The sequence below is a fragment of the Apis florea genome, unplaced genomic scaffold (genome assembly GCF_048593485.1).
Source record: "Apis florea isolate Af1SG1 unplaced genomic scaffold, ASM4859348v1 contig_3081_pilon, whole genome shotgun sequence".
Taxonomy (NCBI): domain Eukaryota; kingdom Metazoa; phylum Arthropoda; class Insecta; order Hymenoptera; family Apidae; genus Apis; species Apis florea.
Genome location: NW_028256703.1, coordinates 5,325,684 through 5,345,367, shown reverse-complemented (window position 1 = coordinate 5,345,367; position 19,684 = coordinate 5,325,684). Strand labels below are relative to the sequence as shown.

Genomic DNA, 19,684 nt, shown 5'->3' with positions numbered 1-19,684 from the left:
TTGGACCGAGGGGAAAGTTTACAGGAAGATGGAACTATTTCTCAGCGTAGGAAGGGACGGATGGAGTTGGCATACTTCGACACCGAAACGCCATACATAAAATTCCAAAGTTTCCCCGCGCGTAGTTTCGCGCCGAAAGCGCGAGAACACGCACTTCCACGCCACTTCCCCCTCCCTCCCTCCCTCCCCCTCTTCGCGCCATGGAAATCCTCGGCCATCGCTCGATACGCGGACCGGGGGTGTTAATATGTATTTCGCGCGCGTTTCAAAAATTTCGAGGCGAAACCGAGTGGCGGGGACGACGACTTTATCAACATTGAAACGCGACACCTTTGTTGGAAACTTGTTATCCGTCCGGAAGCGACGACGGCGACGACGACGAACGCGAGAAAGCGATACGCTCGAGTTTCTCCTCTCACGGTGCACCACTTTTTTTTTCTCTCTCTCTCTTTTCCTTCGTCCGTGCTTCCTTTTCTTGCAATTTCGAAGAAACCGCCAAGGATCGGTTTATTACGGACGAATTTAACCGATCTCTCTCTCTCTCTCTCTCTCTTCGGTCGGCGTGGAAGACGCGGGCAACCAGGGAAACGCCACGGTCGTACTACGGTAATTAGACGGGGGGCGAAACTCTCGAGGCGAAACTCTCCACCTATTTGTAATTTTCATCCAACGCTGCTAATCCGATTAGCAAATTATTCGACGCTGAATCGGTTAACTCCGGCGGAGGTCGAAATCCTGACGATGGAATCGGCCACCCCCCTCCTCCTCTTCGTTCCACGGATAGACGCGAATCGTCGCTTCATTTTCGATAGCGAAAAACGTCTTTGTTTCGCGGCCGCGCTTACGTGCATAGCCCCGTGAAGAGAAATCGATACTTGGCGCGCGGCGAGACACGGCACGGTACATCGGGCCGATAAATCGAATCACCGGTACGCGTACGGATTTCAGTTGACGCCCAATTGCGCGTCTAATTATTAATCGCGGCAGTGCAATTATGTCGAGTGTACGCGCGTGATCCGCACAGACAGCCGTGAATCGGTGTACGTGGGAACTCTGTTTGGTTCCGCGCCGCGTTGTTTCGCCAAGTTAGCTCCGTGTCACCGCGTATTCCCTCTTCCTTGCTCCGATTCCCTTCACCGAACCCCTCCTCCTTCCATCCGTGTTCCGGAGAGGCTGAATATATCGACCGTGTACGCGTGTTTAAGCGCACGCCGCTATAAATACGCGCCTCTACGCCTTCCCTCCCTGCACACAGGTTTCGTTCGATCTCCACCTTGCTCGCATCGTTTCGCCAACTTTTCAGCGCGAAACGAAAACAAAGGATGGAGGAGAAGAGGGGCTCGGGTAGTTACTTACTCGGGGATTCGAAGTCGATCGAGTCGTGGCACGAGGATGGATCGCGTTTCCTCCCTGTAAACGTACCTTCCGGTTGAAACTATTTTTCATCGTCGTCGAGTTTTCCCTTCTACTTCTAACTACGCCAACTCCATGAACCGGGGAAAAAAAGATCCGTCGATTTGGTTTAAATCGGAACGAAGGAGGCAAGGGGAACAAGAAGAAGAAGAAGAAAAGGAACGAAGGTGATAGGTGGTGTCCCGGATGGTAAAGTTTACAATTGGAAATGCAATTTTGATGGAATACAGCGGAGGGAAGCTTTGGTCGTAAGGCGAAGTGAGGGAGGGGAGGTCGGAAGGGGCAGCCAGCTTCTCGCAGCATGCGAGCGAGCGAGCAAGCTTTCACGAACGGCGTTTACTCGGCTGGTCGTAGAGAAGCAAATAGGCGAAGGAGGAGAGGTCGCCAGGAGGCCATTAGGTAAAGTAGGTTTTGACTTATGCCGTCGCGCTAGACGGCCGATATATCTCTATAAACTGGTGCATAAAATATAAGAGCGTGCTTCGCTGTCTATGCCAGGATGCGAGCGCTCGCCCACCGTTACCCACACCCGTATAACCGGTGCCGCTGCTGCAACTCGTGAAACCTCCCACGTGTGTGTGTCTACCTCTCACCGAGAGAAAGAGAGAGACGTCTTTCGATGGCACACCTTCGCCACTAACCTCGACTACTCTCGAGAACCTCTCGACCCTTCTTCCTCTCTTTCTCTCTCTCTCGCCCTTCGACACAGTCAACCACGCGAGGGAGGACGAGGCTTACGCGTGAATTTGTTCTTCCAACCTGTCTGTCATTATATTTACGGCCCGGCTGTCCTCGAGTCCTTCTCTCCTACCATAAATATATATATATAGAGTACGATTTCAACGATACAAGTCGATCGCAAGTCGGTCGTTCGCAATTATATTCTCACCTTCGCATTGCCATCGTTCCTCCTTTATCCGAGCGACGAAACGTTATTAACAAATTCTCCCGTTGGGGAGTAACGGCACAAAGAACGGGAAAGACGGAGAGAGAGAGAGAGAGAGAGAGAGAAAGGAAAAGGACGCCGCGACTTCGCCACCGATTCCATCAAGGCCGTATTACGTAGCAGCGGACGAATTTAATTGCGACGGATATTAAATATTACCGGCGCACAAAGGACGACGAGATCGTGGCCGAGTTTCGCGAAAATCTTACGAGGCCAACTCTACTCTACTGGATGGATAACGTCGCGGACCATCCACCGATCGACCTTCCATATCGAGATTTCATCTCTCTCTCTTCTCTCCTTGCGTAGCAATTTTAATCACGTTCCGTGTAATTGCATCTGGCGACGATGGCGGTGGTGGTGGGGGGCGGAAGCGAAAACACGGCGAAGCGCGATGATCTCGCAGCTACGCGAGGCATCCGCCGAGTTGGCGAGGCATCGTTACAATATCCGTACGGATGCTTCGTGTCCCGGCTCCGCGGGAAATCAAACGCGATGCCTCTCCTTCTCACCCGTTTCGCCAATTAACTGTTAATCTAGCGTGAGCACCGCAACGACGACAACGAGAGTAACTGGGAAACGGTCGTCGACTCGCGACGGTTTGCCACGGATCTTCGCCGTTCCTCCGTTTCCCCGACTTCTCGTCGAGAATTGTTGCTAATTAATTTCAAACGTCAAACTACTCTCTCTCTCTCTCTCTCTCGTCGATACTCCTCCCGGTTCCTCCGATTCTTAGAGGAAGGAACGGTTTTAATCGGATGCAACACGATCGCGACGCTGCTTGTCCAAACTCGGTTTGTACGTTCGATCGACACATATATATACAAATATATACGTATAGAAGGGGACGGAGGTTGTCCCAATGGAGCGGATTCCGCGCGTAAACACGTCCCGTCCAATCTATACGGCGCGTAGCCGCCTCGTTCCAGCTCATTAACGATTACGCATACACGCGCGAAGGATTTACAAGCGGCCGCCTTCGACGTTCCATCTCGCGATTTTGGGACGAGCGCGAGCAGGGCATCGCCGTTGCCGATCTTTCATCTTTCGGATGAGGAGAAGAAGAAGAAGAGGAAGAAGAGGTGTTGAAGAACGCGCGTCGTCGTATTATCGCCGCCGTTTATCGTTTATCCACCACGTGATCGTGGAACCGTTCAACAAGCATTCAACGCGCGACCGCGTTACACGGTAGTATGGTTCAATTAGCGTTCAAATATTTACTCTCGATTGCGGTCGGTGGTATCGTGACGGTTACGTTGCAACTCGGCTCGAGGTTGGAGCACCGGCGAGGTATAAAGCGGGCTGCAATCATTTGAGCTGATTACAGAAATTTGACTCGGATACGACCGATCAAATTCGCAGACGTCTCGTATTATGCGATCGATGGTAACCTCGCTTAATGGTTCAACGTACCGTGACCGTGTTACCCATCCAAAACCCGAGTTTCTCCTTCTCTCTGCTCGTTGTTTCGTCGGAACGCGGTAATAAATTAATTCCTTCACCTGTGTCACTCGGATAACGTTTCGACATCCTCGTCCTAAACTATTCACTCGATAGAAGCGTTTCTCATAGAAGATAACGCGTTATTCTTCAACGAGGCGCGAAACTTGCGATCGAAGTCGCCGGCGAAACCACGTAAATATATATATATATATATGGTTATGCAACACACCGGTGAATAACCGCGAATATATGTATATATAAATATATACTTTTTCGTTTGAACGCAGTTCTCGTATAAAGAAGTACTTTTCGGCAGCTTTCATTGGTTGGAATTCTTTCCTCCCGCTGCTCTTCTTATATACTCGAGTGGTTCTCTCTTTCTCTCGTCCCTGGTCGTCCCTTCCTACACACAGCCAGCCTCATTCATTACTACTCTTCTTATTTTCGACGGTGCACAACCAACTACCCACTACCATCCGTTGATCCGCCTCGTCTGGCTATCCCTTCCTTTCTCTCCGGATAACCAGAAGGTTTCTCCTCTTCAAACGTTGCTCACTTTTCACTCGACGTACAAACCTTCCTTCTTTGCTCTTTCAACTGCTTCCATCCGCTTCGTTTTCGCCGTTACTCCCTCCCTCCCTCCCTCTCCCTTCTTTCTTACACACTTACTTATTTTCTCCTCTTATTCCGATCTCGTTTCTTCCAGATCGTCTTCTTCTTCTTCTTCTTCTTCTTCTTCTTCTTCTTCCTCCTCCTCCTCCTCTTTTTCTCCCGTAGATGCCTTTTCGTCTTCGATCCACGCGATTCGGTTCCTCCTCGCCGGGATCCTCCTCCGACAGCCGCCCAATCTCCATTAGTATAATTGCCAGAGAACTACCCGCATCTTTCGGATGCGGGCTACGAACGGTTTTCGGAGGATGTTTCCGCCTCCGTTACTTCCAACCGGAGCTACTTATTTAGATGCCTCGATCCCGACCGACCCTCCACCACCGATCTCCCATTTATTTCCATCCATCTTCTCTCTCTCTCCCTCCCTCCCTCCCTCCTTTCCCCGTCATATTTCCCTTTGTCGGATTCGAAAGGGGAAAGAAAAGAAAAAAAAAAAAAAAAAAAAAAAAAGGAACGTTCCGTGCGCCTCGTTGCCTTAAGATTATCGCGAATCGGTGGACGACGAATACGGTGGAAACGATACAAGGATCGACACGACGAGAGTGTAACGTTCTTTTTTGAAAAGAAACGGGCGAACAAAGTGGACGCGTTGAGACGGGGAGCGTTTTCGATGGAGAAGGAGGAGGAGGAGGAGGGAGAAGCGGGAGAGTCGGCGGCGCAGCAACAGCGAGCGGCGCAGCAGACAGAACTTTCACAATATTCTCTCGGCCTGTTAGCCCTTCTATTCGATAAAAGTTGCAGGAATTTATCGCGTGGCCATTTCCAACGGTATTGTAGAAAGCCACCGGCGGCTTCCACCCATTGTACGACCACCGTGTACAGCATTCAGTAGCACCGCGACCCAACAACCACCACCTCTCCTCAATGCCCATTCAACTCGTCAACTCGTCTGTGTTTTCCCACACATCCTCCTACCCGGCCACTGTTGTATCCTCCATTTCTCGCGTGTCCTCTTTCTAATAGGAACAGGAGAGAAAGAGAGAATCGCGTTTCATCGCCCCGAGAATCGCGATTCTCTTCTTCTTTTTCTTTTTTTTTTTTTTTTTCGTAAGAAAAGAGAGCTCGATCGACTCGCGTTCTTTTCTTCTTCTTCTTCTTCTTCTTCTTTATTTTAAGAAAAGAAGAAAGAAAGAAAGAAAGAAAGAAAGAAAGAAAGGAGGAAAAAATTTTTCTCCCTGTACAGTTGGCGAGAAGGTGGTAGGTAAAAGGGATTGGGTTGAAAGACGAGGCGAAAAGGAAGAAAGGAAAAGCGCGGGAGAGAAGAGCCAATTAGAAGTCATAGACTTGTCCAATTAACGTAGCGAGAAGCGACCGTCCAAACTCGGATCTCCCCCACCTCTGTTCTTCTTCTTCTTCCTCCTCCTCCTCCTCTTACCTTCCTCCCTTTTGGATTATAATTAGTTAATATATAGCGAGCGAGATTTTACGCGGAATTCTCGCGACCGAGACGGTTCGCCGTGATCCGAATTAACGATCGTGCTCGTGATCGCGCAAACGTGGCGATACGCGGCGAGAGGAAGCCGAATCTTTTTTCCCCTCCCTCCCTCCCTCAAAACCTTTTGCTTTCGATCGCCGTGACGGACGGTTCGAGCGAAAAAAAAAAAAAAAAAAAAAATACGTCTACGATAGTGATTTTAATCCCGATTCGAGGGAAGATTATCCGTCGATTCGATCCGGATACTTCTTTTTCCTTCCGTTGTTCCAACCGTTTCGTCTCCATTCTCGTTCGAGATAGATAGAATTTTCGGGGCATTCGGTTCGATTCGGCGATCGGGGAGGAGAGGAGGAGGAGGAGGAGGTTAACGAGAGTTATCGAGCGCGAGTTATTTTTTTGTCCCGAGAAGAGAGGCGGAAGAAAGTTTTGGATGAGGGAGAAAGAAAAAGAGAGAGAGAGAGAGAGAGAGGCACTTTGGCGCGTTTATATTCCCGGTTATATTCGAAACTAATCTCTTCCCCTCTTTTCGTCTTAACCGTCTCTTACTTACTCCTACTTACTTTTCATCTTTTCGATTTTGTCGAGCCTCTTCAACCATCCGATATGCTGCCGAGTTTTTTCGGGTCAAGCGCATTTGCTCGCCCCGCATTACATTTCCAAGTGGCAATATCTTTCTATCGATCTCTCTCTCTCTCCGCCTCTGCTTTCTTTCCTAGCACACGTATACGTACGTATACGATAGGCACGTAGGCAAAGTCGTAACACGCCGCGCTCCATCCACTCCCCCTCCCCCTTCTTCCCATCCCTCTCGGATCGAAGAAGACTCGTGGAAAAGCGGAAGACGATATTTGCTGCGGGCGGAAGACGCGAATAAAAGACGATTTTGTCGTGGATCGTCGGACTTAAGTTGAAAACCCGTGTCGGAGCCGGCAACTATTTATTACCGGTCGGGGGAATCCGGTCCAGCGTAGCCGCTGCATATAAACATGAAGAAAGGGAGGGGGGGGGGAGGGAGCGGCGTATGCGCCGCAACTGACGCCGCTCCAAGCATTGCCCGGATTTTCCGGGATCTTTGGTCGGATCCCCGCGAATAAAACGCTCGACGCCGCGTTTCGAATAATTCCCCACGTCGGTGCTGCTCGTCCGATCGGTTCGTGTATTTGAAACGGCCGGCAAGATCCTTCTTCTCGGATGCCAGCAGATACGCGACGCGAGAACGAGGTCGTAAAAATTCAATGGACCCATCGATGCCCGATTTCCACAACCACGGCTCGGCTTTGATTCTCCGCGATAACGCCGGGGGAAATAGCCGGCCAATAGCCGCTCGTGAACCGGTGTCGTTTCGAAACGATAACTAATATGGCTGAGCCAGCATCCAACTCCCTTCCCCGAGGAGGGGGATGGCCGGACGGTATACTTTGATAGCTTGCCGAGGCTTCTATCGGTCATATTAAGTAGCCTCGGACCGCCGCCATCCTCCAACTTTCTCGACCCTGCTCGATCGACCTCCTCCTCGTCCCTTCGACCGACTTTTATATATATATATGTATATATAGGCGGCCACCCGGTGCCATCCGGATCCACCCTTCGTACCGACGCAGGTCGAAGGGGAGGATTTTTGCTTTTTCGAGGGATCATTACGAGAGAGGAGAGATTTTCGGGATGTCGCGCGCGAATCGATTCTATATTTCCCTAAGTACCCACCTTATCGTTCGACTTTTTCGCTGTACCTCTGAGAGAACGAGGGGAAAAAAAAAAGAAAAAAAAAAAAAAAAAAAGAAAAGAGACGCAGAGGTTGGAATCAAAGATCCGACAATTTTACCAGAGGACTGCTTGACGAATATTTTGTCGAATACGAGCGAGCGATTTTTTTTCTTTTTTTCTCTCCCCTTCGTTTTGTTTGGCGAACCTTTGGCGGTTTCCGGGGCTCGTTCTTTGATTTCCTGTTCCGGGCCGGATCCGCGCGCGTTTTCCACACGGCGCACCGTCTCTCCGCCTCTTTCATCGTTCGACCATTATTCTAATGAAAATATGATGAGCGTCATTTCACTGACTGATAGCCGTTATTACCGCGTAACGTCCGCCGGCTGTGCACCCGTTTCCGACGCGGCGCTCTCTACCTTTGATTTAAATTGCGAACGTTTTCCGTGGCCGCCATATCTGCCAGACTTTTCCTCCTCCTCCTCCTCCTCCTCCTCCCCTCTTTTCATTTCCTGCGATTTTCAGTCGTCGGCCCGTAATCACGTTTGCACGGCTACGTGTATCCGCCACCACTTACGTTTTACCCTCGCGTTCGCGTTCGGGGACAGAGGGAGGGGGGAGGGAGAGACGTAAAGTCGGAAGCGACCGATGGGAGGAAGAGGAGGAAGAGATCGATTCGAAGAAGAGGATTCGAAAAAAAGTTGCGGCGCTCTTTATTACGTTAACAAGCGTGCACAAATTTCGCCGCATCCGTCTCGAATTTCCGCCACGTTTGTCCCTCGGAAAATCCAGCGGGTCGAACGCCGACTTTCGCCCCCATTATCCTTTTCCACGCGCCCCGCTTTTCTTCTCGTGTTTCCCCCTCCCCCTCCCCCTCGTTTTTTCTTCGCATCGCGGGGCACGCGGTAATTTACGTTATTTTTTCGAGCGTCGCGTGGCGAGCGACGGTAAACGAGGGAAGAAACAAACCGAGGAAAGAAGAAAGGTAACGGCCGGCTTTCAAACCGTTTCTATATTTTTTCTCCTGTTTTTTTTTTTTTTTTTTTTTTTTTCATCGCGTCGCCGTAACTCGAGAAGCTTGGACGAAACAATTCTATTACGCGTATTGTTGGCAAGGTCTCTCCAGCGAGGAGGAAAGGAGGAGGAAGAGACTTCTCTTCGTGAAAAAGGAAAAGGGAGGGAGGGAGCGTTTGTCCACTTACCGCGTGGTGATATATCACCAGGTATATATATATATATATATCCAAGTAGGCGAGACGATATATCGATCGATCGATTTTTCTCGATTCCCTTCCGAATCTTTTTTTTATACGTCTCGATATGGCGCGATCGACGAATGATAATTAGTATTACGCGAACGACGATAGTCGTTATTCGGTTCGCGAAGGGAGGAGGAGAAAAGTTTGTTCTTAACGAGTCATCCGGAAAGGTTGCGTTCTCCTCGTTGCAACTTTTATCCGCGGAGAAAAAGGGGGAAAACTCGAGAGCGTTTCGTTGTTGGTAATTGTAGGAGGGAGAGAAAGAGAAAAAACAATTTGGACCCTTAGCCTCCGGGTTGGACGGGAGGTATGGGGAGGAAGAAGAAAAAGAAATTGGCCGATAGGTAGTAGTAGTAGTAGTAGTGGTAGTTTCGTAGTAGGGTCGAAGGGACGATTGGAAGGCGAAAGAGATGAGGGGAGGGGGGGGGGAGGGGGGGGGGAGAGAGGAAAAAATAAGAAGAGGCGACGTCTCGCGGAGAAAGAGGGATTTCTCTCGACGAATCTCTCGACTCGTCTCGTAAAGAAATTAGTATTCGTTCTTTTCGGTCCGCGTGATTCAATCTACGAGCTAAATCGAGTTGGCGAGCATGACGAAACACGCGCCCGCCGAATTAGCTCCGCTCGAATTTCGCCCCTTTCCTCCCTTTCTTCTACGCCGTCTTTCTCGCCATCTTTCTCCCGCTCCCCCATTTTTTTTTTTTTTTTTTAAATCGAATCGACCTCTCCCCAGATCCTCCAGATCCTCGGATCAAAGCGTTTCTCGCTCGTCGCAGATATTTCGGCCGCGCTAGGACGACGACTATAGACCTCGAAATTGGGAATGGCATTCGACACGCGTCTGCGATTCCAAAATGCTCCCTCTCGAATGCAGAGCGAGCGAGCCGCCGTAATTAATTTACATCCGATGCCGCGAATTATATTTCCAACACGCCTATACGGACGAAAATAGATGCGGGGGCAATTAAACGATACGTCTCGAATCGAAATATATATCGATCGCGCGATGGAACGCGGTGTCGAGATTCTCTCTCTCTCTCTCTCTCTCTCGTTTTCCACGGTGTTGAAGCTCGATCGCTCGATTCTTGGTAAACCAGGGGATTTTTCCCGTCCCTGCAAAGCCACCACCGGTGTCGCGCGGTTTCTTCCTTCCTTCCTTCGTTCCCCTCGAGAGAGAGAGAGAGAGGGAGAGAGAGGGCCCGTGTTTCGTCGATGGAATTTCACATTTATCCGGGTGTTGCGTGTTCGGACTGGAAACGGATGCGACGACATGCGCAAACACTCGTCGAAACGAAACGAAAGAGGAGTGGTAGCAGCTTGCCCTTTCTCCGGCATCTTTATTTCGATTCCTCGATTTCTTGCACGAGTTCCAAAAAGTCGGGCGATCCCCGTTCGATCGAGAAACCGAAAACGGGATGTTTTTCGTAAACGTGGATGGGAGGAGAGTGGAAGGAGAAGCGAAAGGACGGCGAAGGTGCGGGAAGGAACGTGGTTGGACAGGAAGGAGAGATGGACGAATCGGGCGAAACGGAGCGTGAAATCGTGAAACCACTCCGCGAAAACGTTGCGGAAAATGGTTTGTTCGGATGCGAAGGGAGTTTGGTTAGCGGGTTGAATGGAGAAAATCGTGGGGCGAATATCGTCGAATCTCGGATAAGAGACGCCGCGCGCGTGCCGTCCCACTAGTTTCCCAAAGAATTCTCCTCTCCGTCCTCCTTTTCATCTCTCGCCTCCTATATACGTCCGCGCGATAACCTCCCCCCCCCCCTCCTCCTTTCCCTCCTTCTGCCATCCATTGTTAAATGCCGCGTTATTCCGCGATAACCCTGAAACCCTGTTCGATTCGACGCGCTCTTCTTCTCCTCCTCCTCCCTTCCCTTTTATCGTTTTCTTCTATTATCGGGGGAGGGGATTGCGTCCAAGCGCAATTCCTCGAGGCGGATACCGTGTTCGTCCACCGTCGCTTTTCCTTCCAATCGGTCGATCGCCTTATCGTACACGTCGTGTACACGGCCAATTCGTTCGAGAAGCTACAGGTTGGTCGAAAACGAACTGGAAATCGTCGTGGGACGAATGGAAAAAGACGGGACGGGGATCGAAGAGCGAGGAGGAGGAGGAGGAGGAGTTTCAGGATCCGAAACTTGTAACGTGGCCGCGAGAAAGTTTGATTGCTTGAATAGTTGGCTACGGTATGGTCGCCGATCATCCTTTCCACCCCGAGGAGGGAGGGGGGAAAAAAGCCAGAGTTTGGCCGAAAACTCGCAGCCAATTTACGCGCCGATTAATCCCTTAATTAAAGCCGGACCCCGCTTTTTCCTCGCCTCGGATGAAATATCCCTCCTTCCGGTCCGAGAAGAAACGAACGCGTTCGCTCTTCTTCTCTCGTTCTCGTTCCGATTCGCCCAACACGTGGATGAGAATCGTGAACAAGGATTCCCTTCCAACGCTTTTTACACGAGTACTCTCCTACTTACGTCTTTTCTCGTCGCAAATTTCGCGCGAGATTCGGCTCGGGTTTCGAAGGGGAGGGGGAAGAAAAGTAAGGGGAAGAATTAATATCGATCGTTAAATTGCGGCGATATCCATTTTCAGGAAGACAGAGAGAGAGACGGGCAGCCGTTATCCGGCGAAACGCAACGGTCAGTTAGTTTTGCGTTAACGAATTTCTCGAGCGAAATAAGATTCCCGTCTCGATTCTCGGATTTCGCGTCGATGCACCGTTCGGAGCTACGGAATCGAACGGAGGGAAGAAGGGGGGTGGGGGGCAGGGGGGAGGGGGGAAGAAGGAAGAAGCAACCGGTGGAAGAGACCGGGAAATAAAACGTCCCCCAGGGACAAACGAAAGGAGTTCTCTCGTTCGAAGGCTGGAAATCCTGTTGGTCGGTGATTCTTTTACTTCGAAAAGAGTCAATATTGACCGTTCCGCGCCTCCGAGCTGGTTCGTTAGACGTGCAAGAATTTCTTCCTATCGCCGACGGTGGTTTACCGCTCGCCGGAGGGAATCCCAGCTCAGGAAACAGGTTAAACGCTAATTAGGATCGCGATATAATCGCGGCTCCAACCAATTTTTCCCTCTCTTCTTCCCTCCATCCAGCTTTTTCCTCGCTTCCATATATATTTATATATATCCGATAATATTTAAATATCCTTCGATATGCATCGGAAAGGAGGAGCAAGTAACGGCGATCGAACGAAATTTGATTCGACGGGGAGGGATGGACGACGGTTGCGACGATTTCACGGCGGGCGAAAGAATCATTTCGTGGGAATTCGGGGAGAGACGGCGACGAACTCGTCAACTCGGGCCGTGGATAGTTGGCGAGGCAACGGGAACCGAAGATGCCACTTAGCCCTTGTGCAAATTTAATTTCCACCTGCCGCGGTGGAACTGGAAATTAGGCTAATGCCACGACGGGGACGCGCCGTATACCCTTTATGGAGGGTATCCTTCCCTCCCCCCTTCTACTCTAACTTTCGATCGAAAATTTATTCCTAAGCGCTCGAAAGCAACTCGCAGCCGTTATACCCATCCAGACACGTCGAACGACGTTTTTCCCAAATGGAGAGATAAACGAGATTTCCGATAACCGTTTCAGGACAGTTGGAAACTGTGGATTAATCCCCCCGTAATTGGAATAATACGTAAGCGAACCTCAAATGATCCCCCTATCTCTCGAATCTATCCGCGGTTACTACGACTTTCGCCTCGATTCTTTCCCTCCGAGGAATCGAAGGAAATTAATAAAAAGATCCAACGCGGACGACGACGAGTCGACATCTCTCCTTCCTAAAGGAGGAGAATTCGAGCAAGAATTCTTATCGTCCAACGATTCTATCGTTTCTCCCGCGCCGAGTTTCGCGCCGTCCTCGATAATTTTCCACCTCGTATCGCGTTGAAAAGAAGAGAAAAATCGGCGGAATAATTGGGTATCATCGCAGTAGACAAAGGTGGGCGGCCGAGGTAATTACAGGTGGACAAAGTGCGGGCAGAAACGATTATCGATTGCTTCGCTAGCTTCGCCCGTGTAATTTTAACCGCATTTACCGATGTTACGTTGTTGCATTATTGCTATATTACTGCTTCGAGTAATCGCATTAGCCGAATGCGGCTTTAATACGAGTTCGCGGGCATTTATCGCGGCGATGCGTTCGATAACGAACCGCGTATGGCCAACATTCTGTCGGATGCCTAAATATTCGAGCGAGCTCGTTACACGGCTGAGACTCCATTTGCCCGCCCCGGAACACTCTCCCGTCTACCAAAATCCCCAACTTTTCCCGACTTTCCGCTCGGTAAAGTAGAAACAGGGATGGCGAATAAACGAAAAATGGCGAGCGAACACCAACCGCCGCGTCGAGTCGAGCGGAGAGGAGAAACATCTTTGGCCAACTTTGTCCACACGAGTCCAAACGCCGTGTAAATCGTGAGAGAATTCGCGCGATGAAAATTGCCTTCCTTCCGGATAGCGAGAACAGAGAAGGGAAGAGAAAAGTTACGCTCGATCGATAAGTGATCGACCGATTTTACCGAGAGATTAATTGAAACGAATTACGGAATCGGAATATCTTGTAATTTACGAACAAGCAGGGGAGGAACGAAGGAGAAGAAGAATTCGTGTCTGTTTCTCGAGAAAGAAAAGGACTTTTTCTTTCCTTTTTTTTTTTTTTTTTTTTCTTTCTTTTGCGAGGGATGACGCAAAGGACGAGAGAGGGAGAACGGGATCGCGTTGGTAGGAATGGTAGGGGAAGAGAGAGAGAGAGAACGACTTCTCGGAAAGGAGGGTGGTTCTTTTCCCTTCTCTTCTTTTTACTCTTTTTCGCGAGAAGAATACGAGAAACTGCGAGTAAAAATATCCGCGAGGCGAAGTTGGAATCGAATTAAAAAGCTGGCCAAGCCAATTAAGGCGTTTCGCGAAAGTTTAAGAGATTCTTGCCGGAAAAGGGTAAGCTTTCCAGGTGCGGGTTTTTTTTCCTTCTATTACGTCGCCTTCCGCCTGGTCGCCGAACCGGGCGCCATTAAGCTGTTCGCTCTTCCGTATAAATAGAAAGAGAGGGTAGATCGCGCCGGTGGACCGAGTCGCGAACGAAGAAAGACTCGGTTTAATTTCGACGGAATTTGGCTCGTTACACAACGCTTCTCTCGCGATTTCGATCATCTTTTTCCGCCGCGATCCGCCTCCTCTCCCTCGCTCGTCCACCAAACTTCTCTCCACCGCGTTGTTGAGAGAAACCTTTGGCCGATCGTGCGTGGCGCCAGCACCAGCGCCACCTGTTCCCAACCATCCCACTTTCGTTAAATATTAAATTTCCACCGCAGCTACCAGAATACCAGAACCGAAGCGGGCTCCATCGTCTCCAAGTTTCGCCCGAATAATCGTTAAGGTTTAAGGCGGTGAGAAAAAGAGAGAGAGAGAGAGAGAAAAAAGGGCACGTACCTTCGTAGACTCTGAGCTGCGCCTCCGCTGACACGGCGTCGCCGACTCCATTCTCGGCTAGGCACTCGTACATCGTGTTGTCTCGAACCGGCCTCACAGGCTCGATCCGCAGCAATGCTCCGTTCTCGTAGTTGTGTACCAGATACCGTGACTGAGATTCTACGGAGAGATCAAAAATCATATGTTGTATATCGTATATAGCTCCCGTTCGCGCTGGGTCGATTACCGATTTTCGAACCTTCGAAATCGAAGAAGAATCGTCGAGCGCGATACCTCTTCTTCTTCTCCTCCTCCTCCTCTCGCTTCCAATTTCGTCTCCAAACGCGAAACGATACGTGTATCGAGAGCCGTGAACCGTCGGACAGTCGGATGCTTTCCGCTCGAAAGAAGCGGAACGATACGACGACCAAGATTCGGCAATCTCGGGCTGTGTGTTCGCCGACCGTGGATAGATCGCACAGCCTATAACGGTATAACGAAGCGCGTCGGCTGGCGACAGCCGGCGCCCGCTTCCGGGTCGAGCGAGCGTGAAATTTAGTCGAGAAGAAAAGACATTTGAACGCGATTCGACTGCCGGTCGTAAAGTAGTCGCGGAAGCGAGATATCGGAAGAGCAAAGATCGTGAAACGAGAAGGAAGAAGAAAAAAAGAGGGAGGAGGAGTGGAAAAACGGCCGATACGATTTCTCTCCTCGTTCTCCTCGTGTATATATATATATATATACATACAGTTTCGGATCGAAAAAGCGCGAATCGCGAAAACTTACGTGAAACTCTCTTTCCGTTTTTACGCCAGTGAATCTGAGGCGGTGGCGCTCCCTCCGCTGTGCAGTAGAAGCTCGCTATCCCGCCTGCCTTCACCTGCTGCGATTGTGGCCTCACCAGGATCGTCGGTGGACCTGCGAGCACAAGATCAAGGGAAACCTTTGATTACAACTCGAGAGAATTCCCTTTCGATACCCACGGTTGCGCCTCGAGTTAACGAGCCTGGGAACAGAGAGAGAGAGAGAGAGAGAGAGGTTCCTCCTCCTTCTCCTCGTCGTCGTCGTCGAAGAGCAACGTTTACGAAAGAATCATCGCCGATCATAGGCTAGATCGAGCGAATTATGCGAGGATCGTAGGCGCGCGCGTTTTCCGATCGGTCGGAAAAGAGAGAGCAAAATTCTCCGTGTCAGAGCAAACTTTTCGTTCAAACTTTTCGTGTTATTGGATTAAAAAAAAAAAAAAAAAAAAAAAGAGAGAGAGAGAGAGGAAAAAAAACATGCGAGCAAAACGGGGAGGGAGGAAAAAAAAATTGGGAAATATGTATGAGAGAAAAAAAGAGACGGGGGAGAAGAGGGGAGGGGAAAAAAAAAAAAAAAACACGTTGTCACGAGCATTCGTAGATTCGATAGAATGGAAACTCGTGTAAACTCGATAAACGAAATTTGCTATCGCGGGAAATGGAGTAACGTTGAAATCGAGGGGGACAAATAGCGCGAACGCGTCGCGTGTCGTACGGGAAACACGCGCGGAACATCGTGGAATTTTTGAGGAGTGGACGAACGGGAAAATTTGAAATTTGGCTCTGTCTTTTTCTTTTCTTTTTTTTTTTTTTTCGTCCCGCGTAAACCGCGACGTCGGTAAACGAGATGGTAGATGGACGGTCCTAGACTTCCTTCGTCTCCTCCTCCTCCTCCTCCTCGTGCAACTTCGTCCCACTGGAAACGAAGTGGCGAGCAAGAGGCGTGAGATTCGGAGCGAGACTACCTACCGACCCGAGTATTAAATTGGTCTCGAAACTTTGCGATCGCACGGACCGTTTATGGCCACTCTTCCATGGATCCCGAGACGAGACGGCTCCGACTTTTTCCATCTTCCGATCGCCATCTGAATCTCCGGTCGAAAACAAATTGCGGTGCGGGCTCGTCTCCTTTTTCTCTCTCTTCGTTCTCTCCTTCGTCGTCCACGCGCGGGACGAGAAAATAACGGATGTTTTCGGCAGTCGTGGTAGGTTCGATTTCGGCGATCGATCGTCCTTTCTCGATCTCGCGATCGAACGGAATGGAATCGAAACGAAACGAAACGAAACGCGCGCAGCTTGGGTGGAGAGAGGAAAAATTGCGGCGATGGGAAAATGGAAGATTATCGCGGGAAAGGACGGGCGTCGAGCGGAGAATTGGCGCAACGGCGAACGCGTTAATCTATCGGGTCCCTCCACCTATGAAAGGTGGGCGGGTGGCGCGCGCGGGATGCAATTTAAGGTAAATATTATTCCATCGGCGAACCATCGATAATTTTTGATCGAATCGCTCGTTCCGAGATTATTGGTATCGGGTCGGGTCGCATTGTGGCCGGACACGTGACGATTATCATAACGAAATAGTTCGAAACTGGTGCATTAATCGAGCGCAATCCAGGCATGGGAGGGACTTTTAAATATTCGAGTCGCTTTCGCCCGTCCATCGATCGAACCGCCGCCAATTTCACGATTTCGTCCTAATTTCGCCTCCAACCTTTCCTTCCTTCCCACGACGCAAGTAAAAGGTACGCAGCTTTATCCACGAAACCGCCGCGTCGCGCCTATTCGACGATCCCTTCACGATCGACTCTTTGCGAAAGAGTGGCGCAAAAGTGCGGAATTCCTAGCGAACGCTTTCGATATCGACGCGGGAACGGCGAGAACGCGAGACGAAAAAAAGCAGAGGCGCGCGCGCAAAGGTGGGCGAATGGAGGCGAGGCGAGGCGAAAGTCGTTGGTAATAACGAAGGATCGCGAGGGTCCGCGTGAAAAAAGAGAGAAAAAGAAAAAGAAAAAAAACGGGTGGAAAGCCGTATCTCGTGCTTAAAGTTTATACCGGTTTGGCAGGATCTCGGCGCGGCGAGGCGAAACCGAGGGTGGGCGAGAGCGGTGAGAAAAAGTTTGCGCTCGCGCGGAGCACAACTCGCCTCTATTACGCTTTATAGCCTGCCGCGACGTAATTGAAAAAGTAGCCGATAACGGTGCAATCTGCATAAGATTTGAATAAAATTACGCGCGTTACCCGTCTACGCGTTACGAAATCGATCCTTTTTCTTCTTCTTTTTCTTTCTTTCTTTCTTTTTTTTTTTTTTTATCTTTTTCGGCAACATCTCGCGAGAGGAGAGATTTCTGAGCGGAGCGGAGGTCGAAAACGCGCGCGGAGGAGGCGGGAGGGGTGTCGATGGCATCGATTGTAAACAGGGGTAGGTACGGTTTATGCGGGAACGGGTGGATTGCGATCGTCGTGGACGAACGATGACGGGCGCGGGGGAGGAAAGGAGGGTCGTGGGGCGCGGCTGCAACATTACGCGCGGGTTTATCGCAAATAATCGCGCGGCAACCTTATTCGCATTTTACCGTATCGAAATTCGAGGCGGAATATCGAGCGGGTCGGTGGCGCGATCGAGACCTCTCGGTCGGGAGCAGGGCAAATATTAATTTAAATGGGTTTTCAACCCCTCTACCACTATCCGCTGGAACGGCGTTCGCGTATCAACGAGTCCGGCAGCTTCCCGGAAACCTTCTCCACCGCGTTTTCTACTCGTTTGTACGGAGGGGGGGAGGGAGGGAGTACAATGCGCCAACAATGGAGAATAGAATCCCGCGTGGATTAAATAATGAAAATTTTCCGCCGTTCTCCGCCCAACCGTGAAATTGAATTTACGTGGCACGAAGAGAGAGAGAGAGAGAGAGAGAGAGAGAGAAGGAGGATCGTCATTGGCCACCGTATTTAAGTATTATTATCGCTCGCCATATCGTTCCTCGATCTTTTCCAAAACGTGATACTTTTCGTTACACGCGCGTTAATCTCTCTCTCTCTCTCTCTCTCTCTCTCTCGAAATCGATTCATCTCGTACGCGTACGTTTCGAGAACCCGATTACCAAGAAACGTGGAAGAAAGATATTCCCGGTTCGTTTTAATTCGAGGCTCCCGAAATAAATCGACCCCGTTTTCTTTCTCCTTTTTAGAAATAGCCGGGTCAACCGGGTGAAATTCTCCGGTGAAAACCGACCGATGAAACTTTTAATACCCCTCCCCCGTCCCGATCGAAACCAGTTAACCGATAATTCCCGAAAACAACGGACGCGAGATTTCTCGAGAGGCGTCGCGATGCGCGCCAACAAAACCGAAATTGCACACCTCGAAATTTCAAGATCTCGATTCGGGATCGAAGCGAGTGGGGGACGAGTGGGGCCGCGTTCGATCCACGAATTTCGAGGATGCAGAGCGCTCGCAAAAGCGGAAAAAGTTGCCGAATTAAAAAAAAAAAGAGGATTCCGTCGGACGATCCGGTTTGTCCGATCCGTTCCCGTCATCGCGCCTGCACCACCACTACACCAAGTTCTCGCGCGCGCAAAGACATCTTGGAGGGCGGTGACGGCGATTTGTCGGCCGCGGATTATCCCTTTTCTCTCCCTCTTTTTGCTTGACGTGATAACAAATTCCCTCCCCACAGGGGTTTTTCCTTCCTCGCGGGTTCTCGCGCGCAAGATCGCAAACGCATACGCGATCGAGACGAGAGACGTAGTCGACATCGGTCGATATATGCGAGGATATATGCAAAGCGATCGCGTTTTAACCAACTTCTCTTCTGGGCCGGGAATTTCCCATTAGCGTGGAAAGTCGGGATTCGGGGACAATAGGGTTTCGGCGTGCGGCCTCTCGTTCCCTCGACCAGAGATCGGGGCCGCCGAACGATTTCGAATCAACGCGTCTGGTAGGGCGTGTAATTCAATTTGAATATGTATGCGTAGCCGCCGACGGCCCCCAAAATCCGACCGCGCCGCCGATCATTCGCATCGCGCGCGACACGCTCCCTCCATCAATCCGACTCGCGCCACTTTTTCTTCGCCGCCGACTCGATACCTTTCCCCTCCCTCCGCCCCAACGTTACTCCCTTCTCTCTCTCTCTCTCTCTCTCTCCGTCGAATTCGGGTCTATCTTTCCCCGCCACTTAAGAGGGTCTCCACGGATCTATAACGGAGCGAGGCGAGGAGGAACGCCCGGTAGGACCTGCGCTAAATTTATGCAAATGTATGCCGGCAATATTCTAAATAAGTAGCTTCGCCTCTGCCCTCCCCGTCGTCTTCGAGATATCTTCCTTCGAGGGTAAATTTGGCCCGGCCACGCTCCACCGATCATCCGAACGATTCGAAAACAAAGCAGAGGGGGAGGGGGGGGGAAGGGAAAATCGATACGATCGAGACTCGACGATCGAGGGAATTTTGAACGCCTCATCCTTATCCGCCTTTTAGATTCGCGCCTTTGAAATTCTTTATTTCGAGAGAGGGAGAGAGGAGGCTGGGGGGAGGGGGGAGGGGGGAGGGCAAGAGACACGTAGCAACTCCTCCACAGAGAGCACTTTCGTATCTCGTTTTGAGCGGGGA

General features: G+C 50.5%; 1 protein-coding gene across 11 annotated transcripts in view; it reads right to left on the bottom strand.

Moving 5' to 3' along the window:
* Lar (tyrosine-protein phosphatase Lar) overlaps positions 1–19,684 on the bottom strand; it is a 204,905-nt gene that overhangs the window by 49,918 nt on the left and 135,303 nt on the right. For all 11 annotated transcript variants that reach the window (XM_086909097.1, XM_086909103.1, XM_086909096.1 and 8 more), the window contains 2 exons: positions 15,064–15,195; positions 14,299–14,457 (listed from right to left, as the gene is read on the bottom strand). In XM_086909097.1, coding sequence (XP_086765223.1) covers positions 14,299–14,457; positions 15,064–15,195 — 291 coding nt within the window. The remainder of the gene's footprint in view (positions 1–14,298; positions 14,458–15,063; positions 15,196–19,684) is intronic.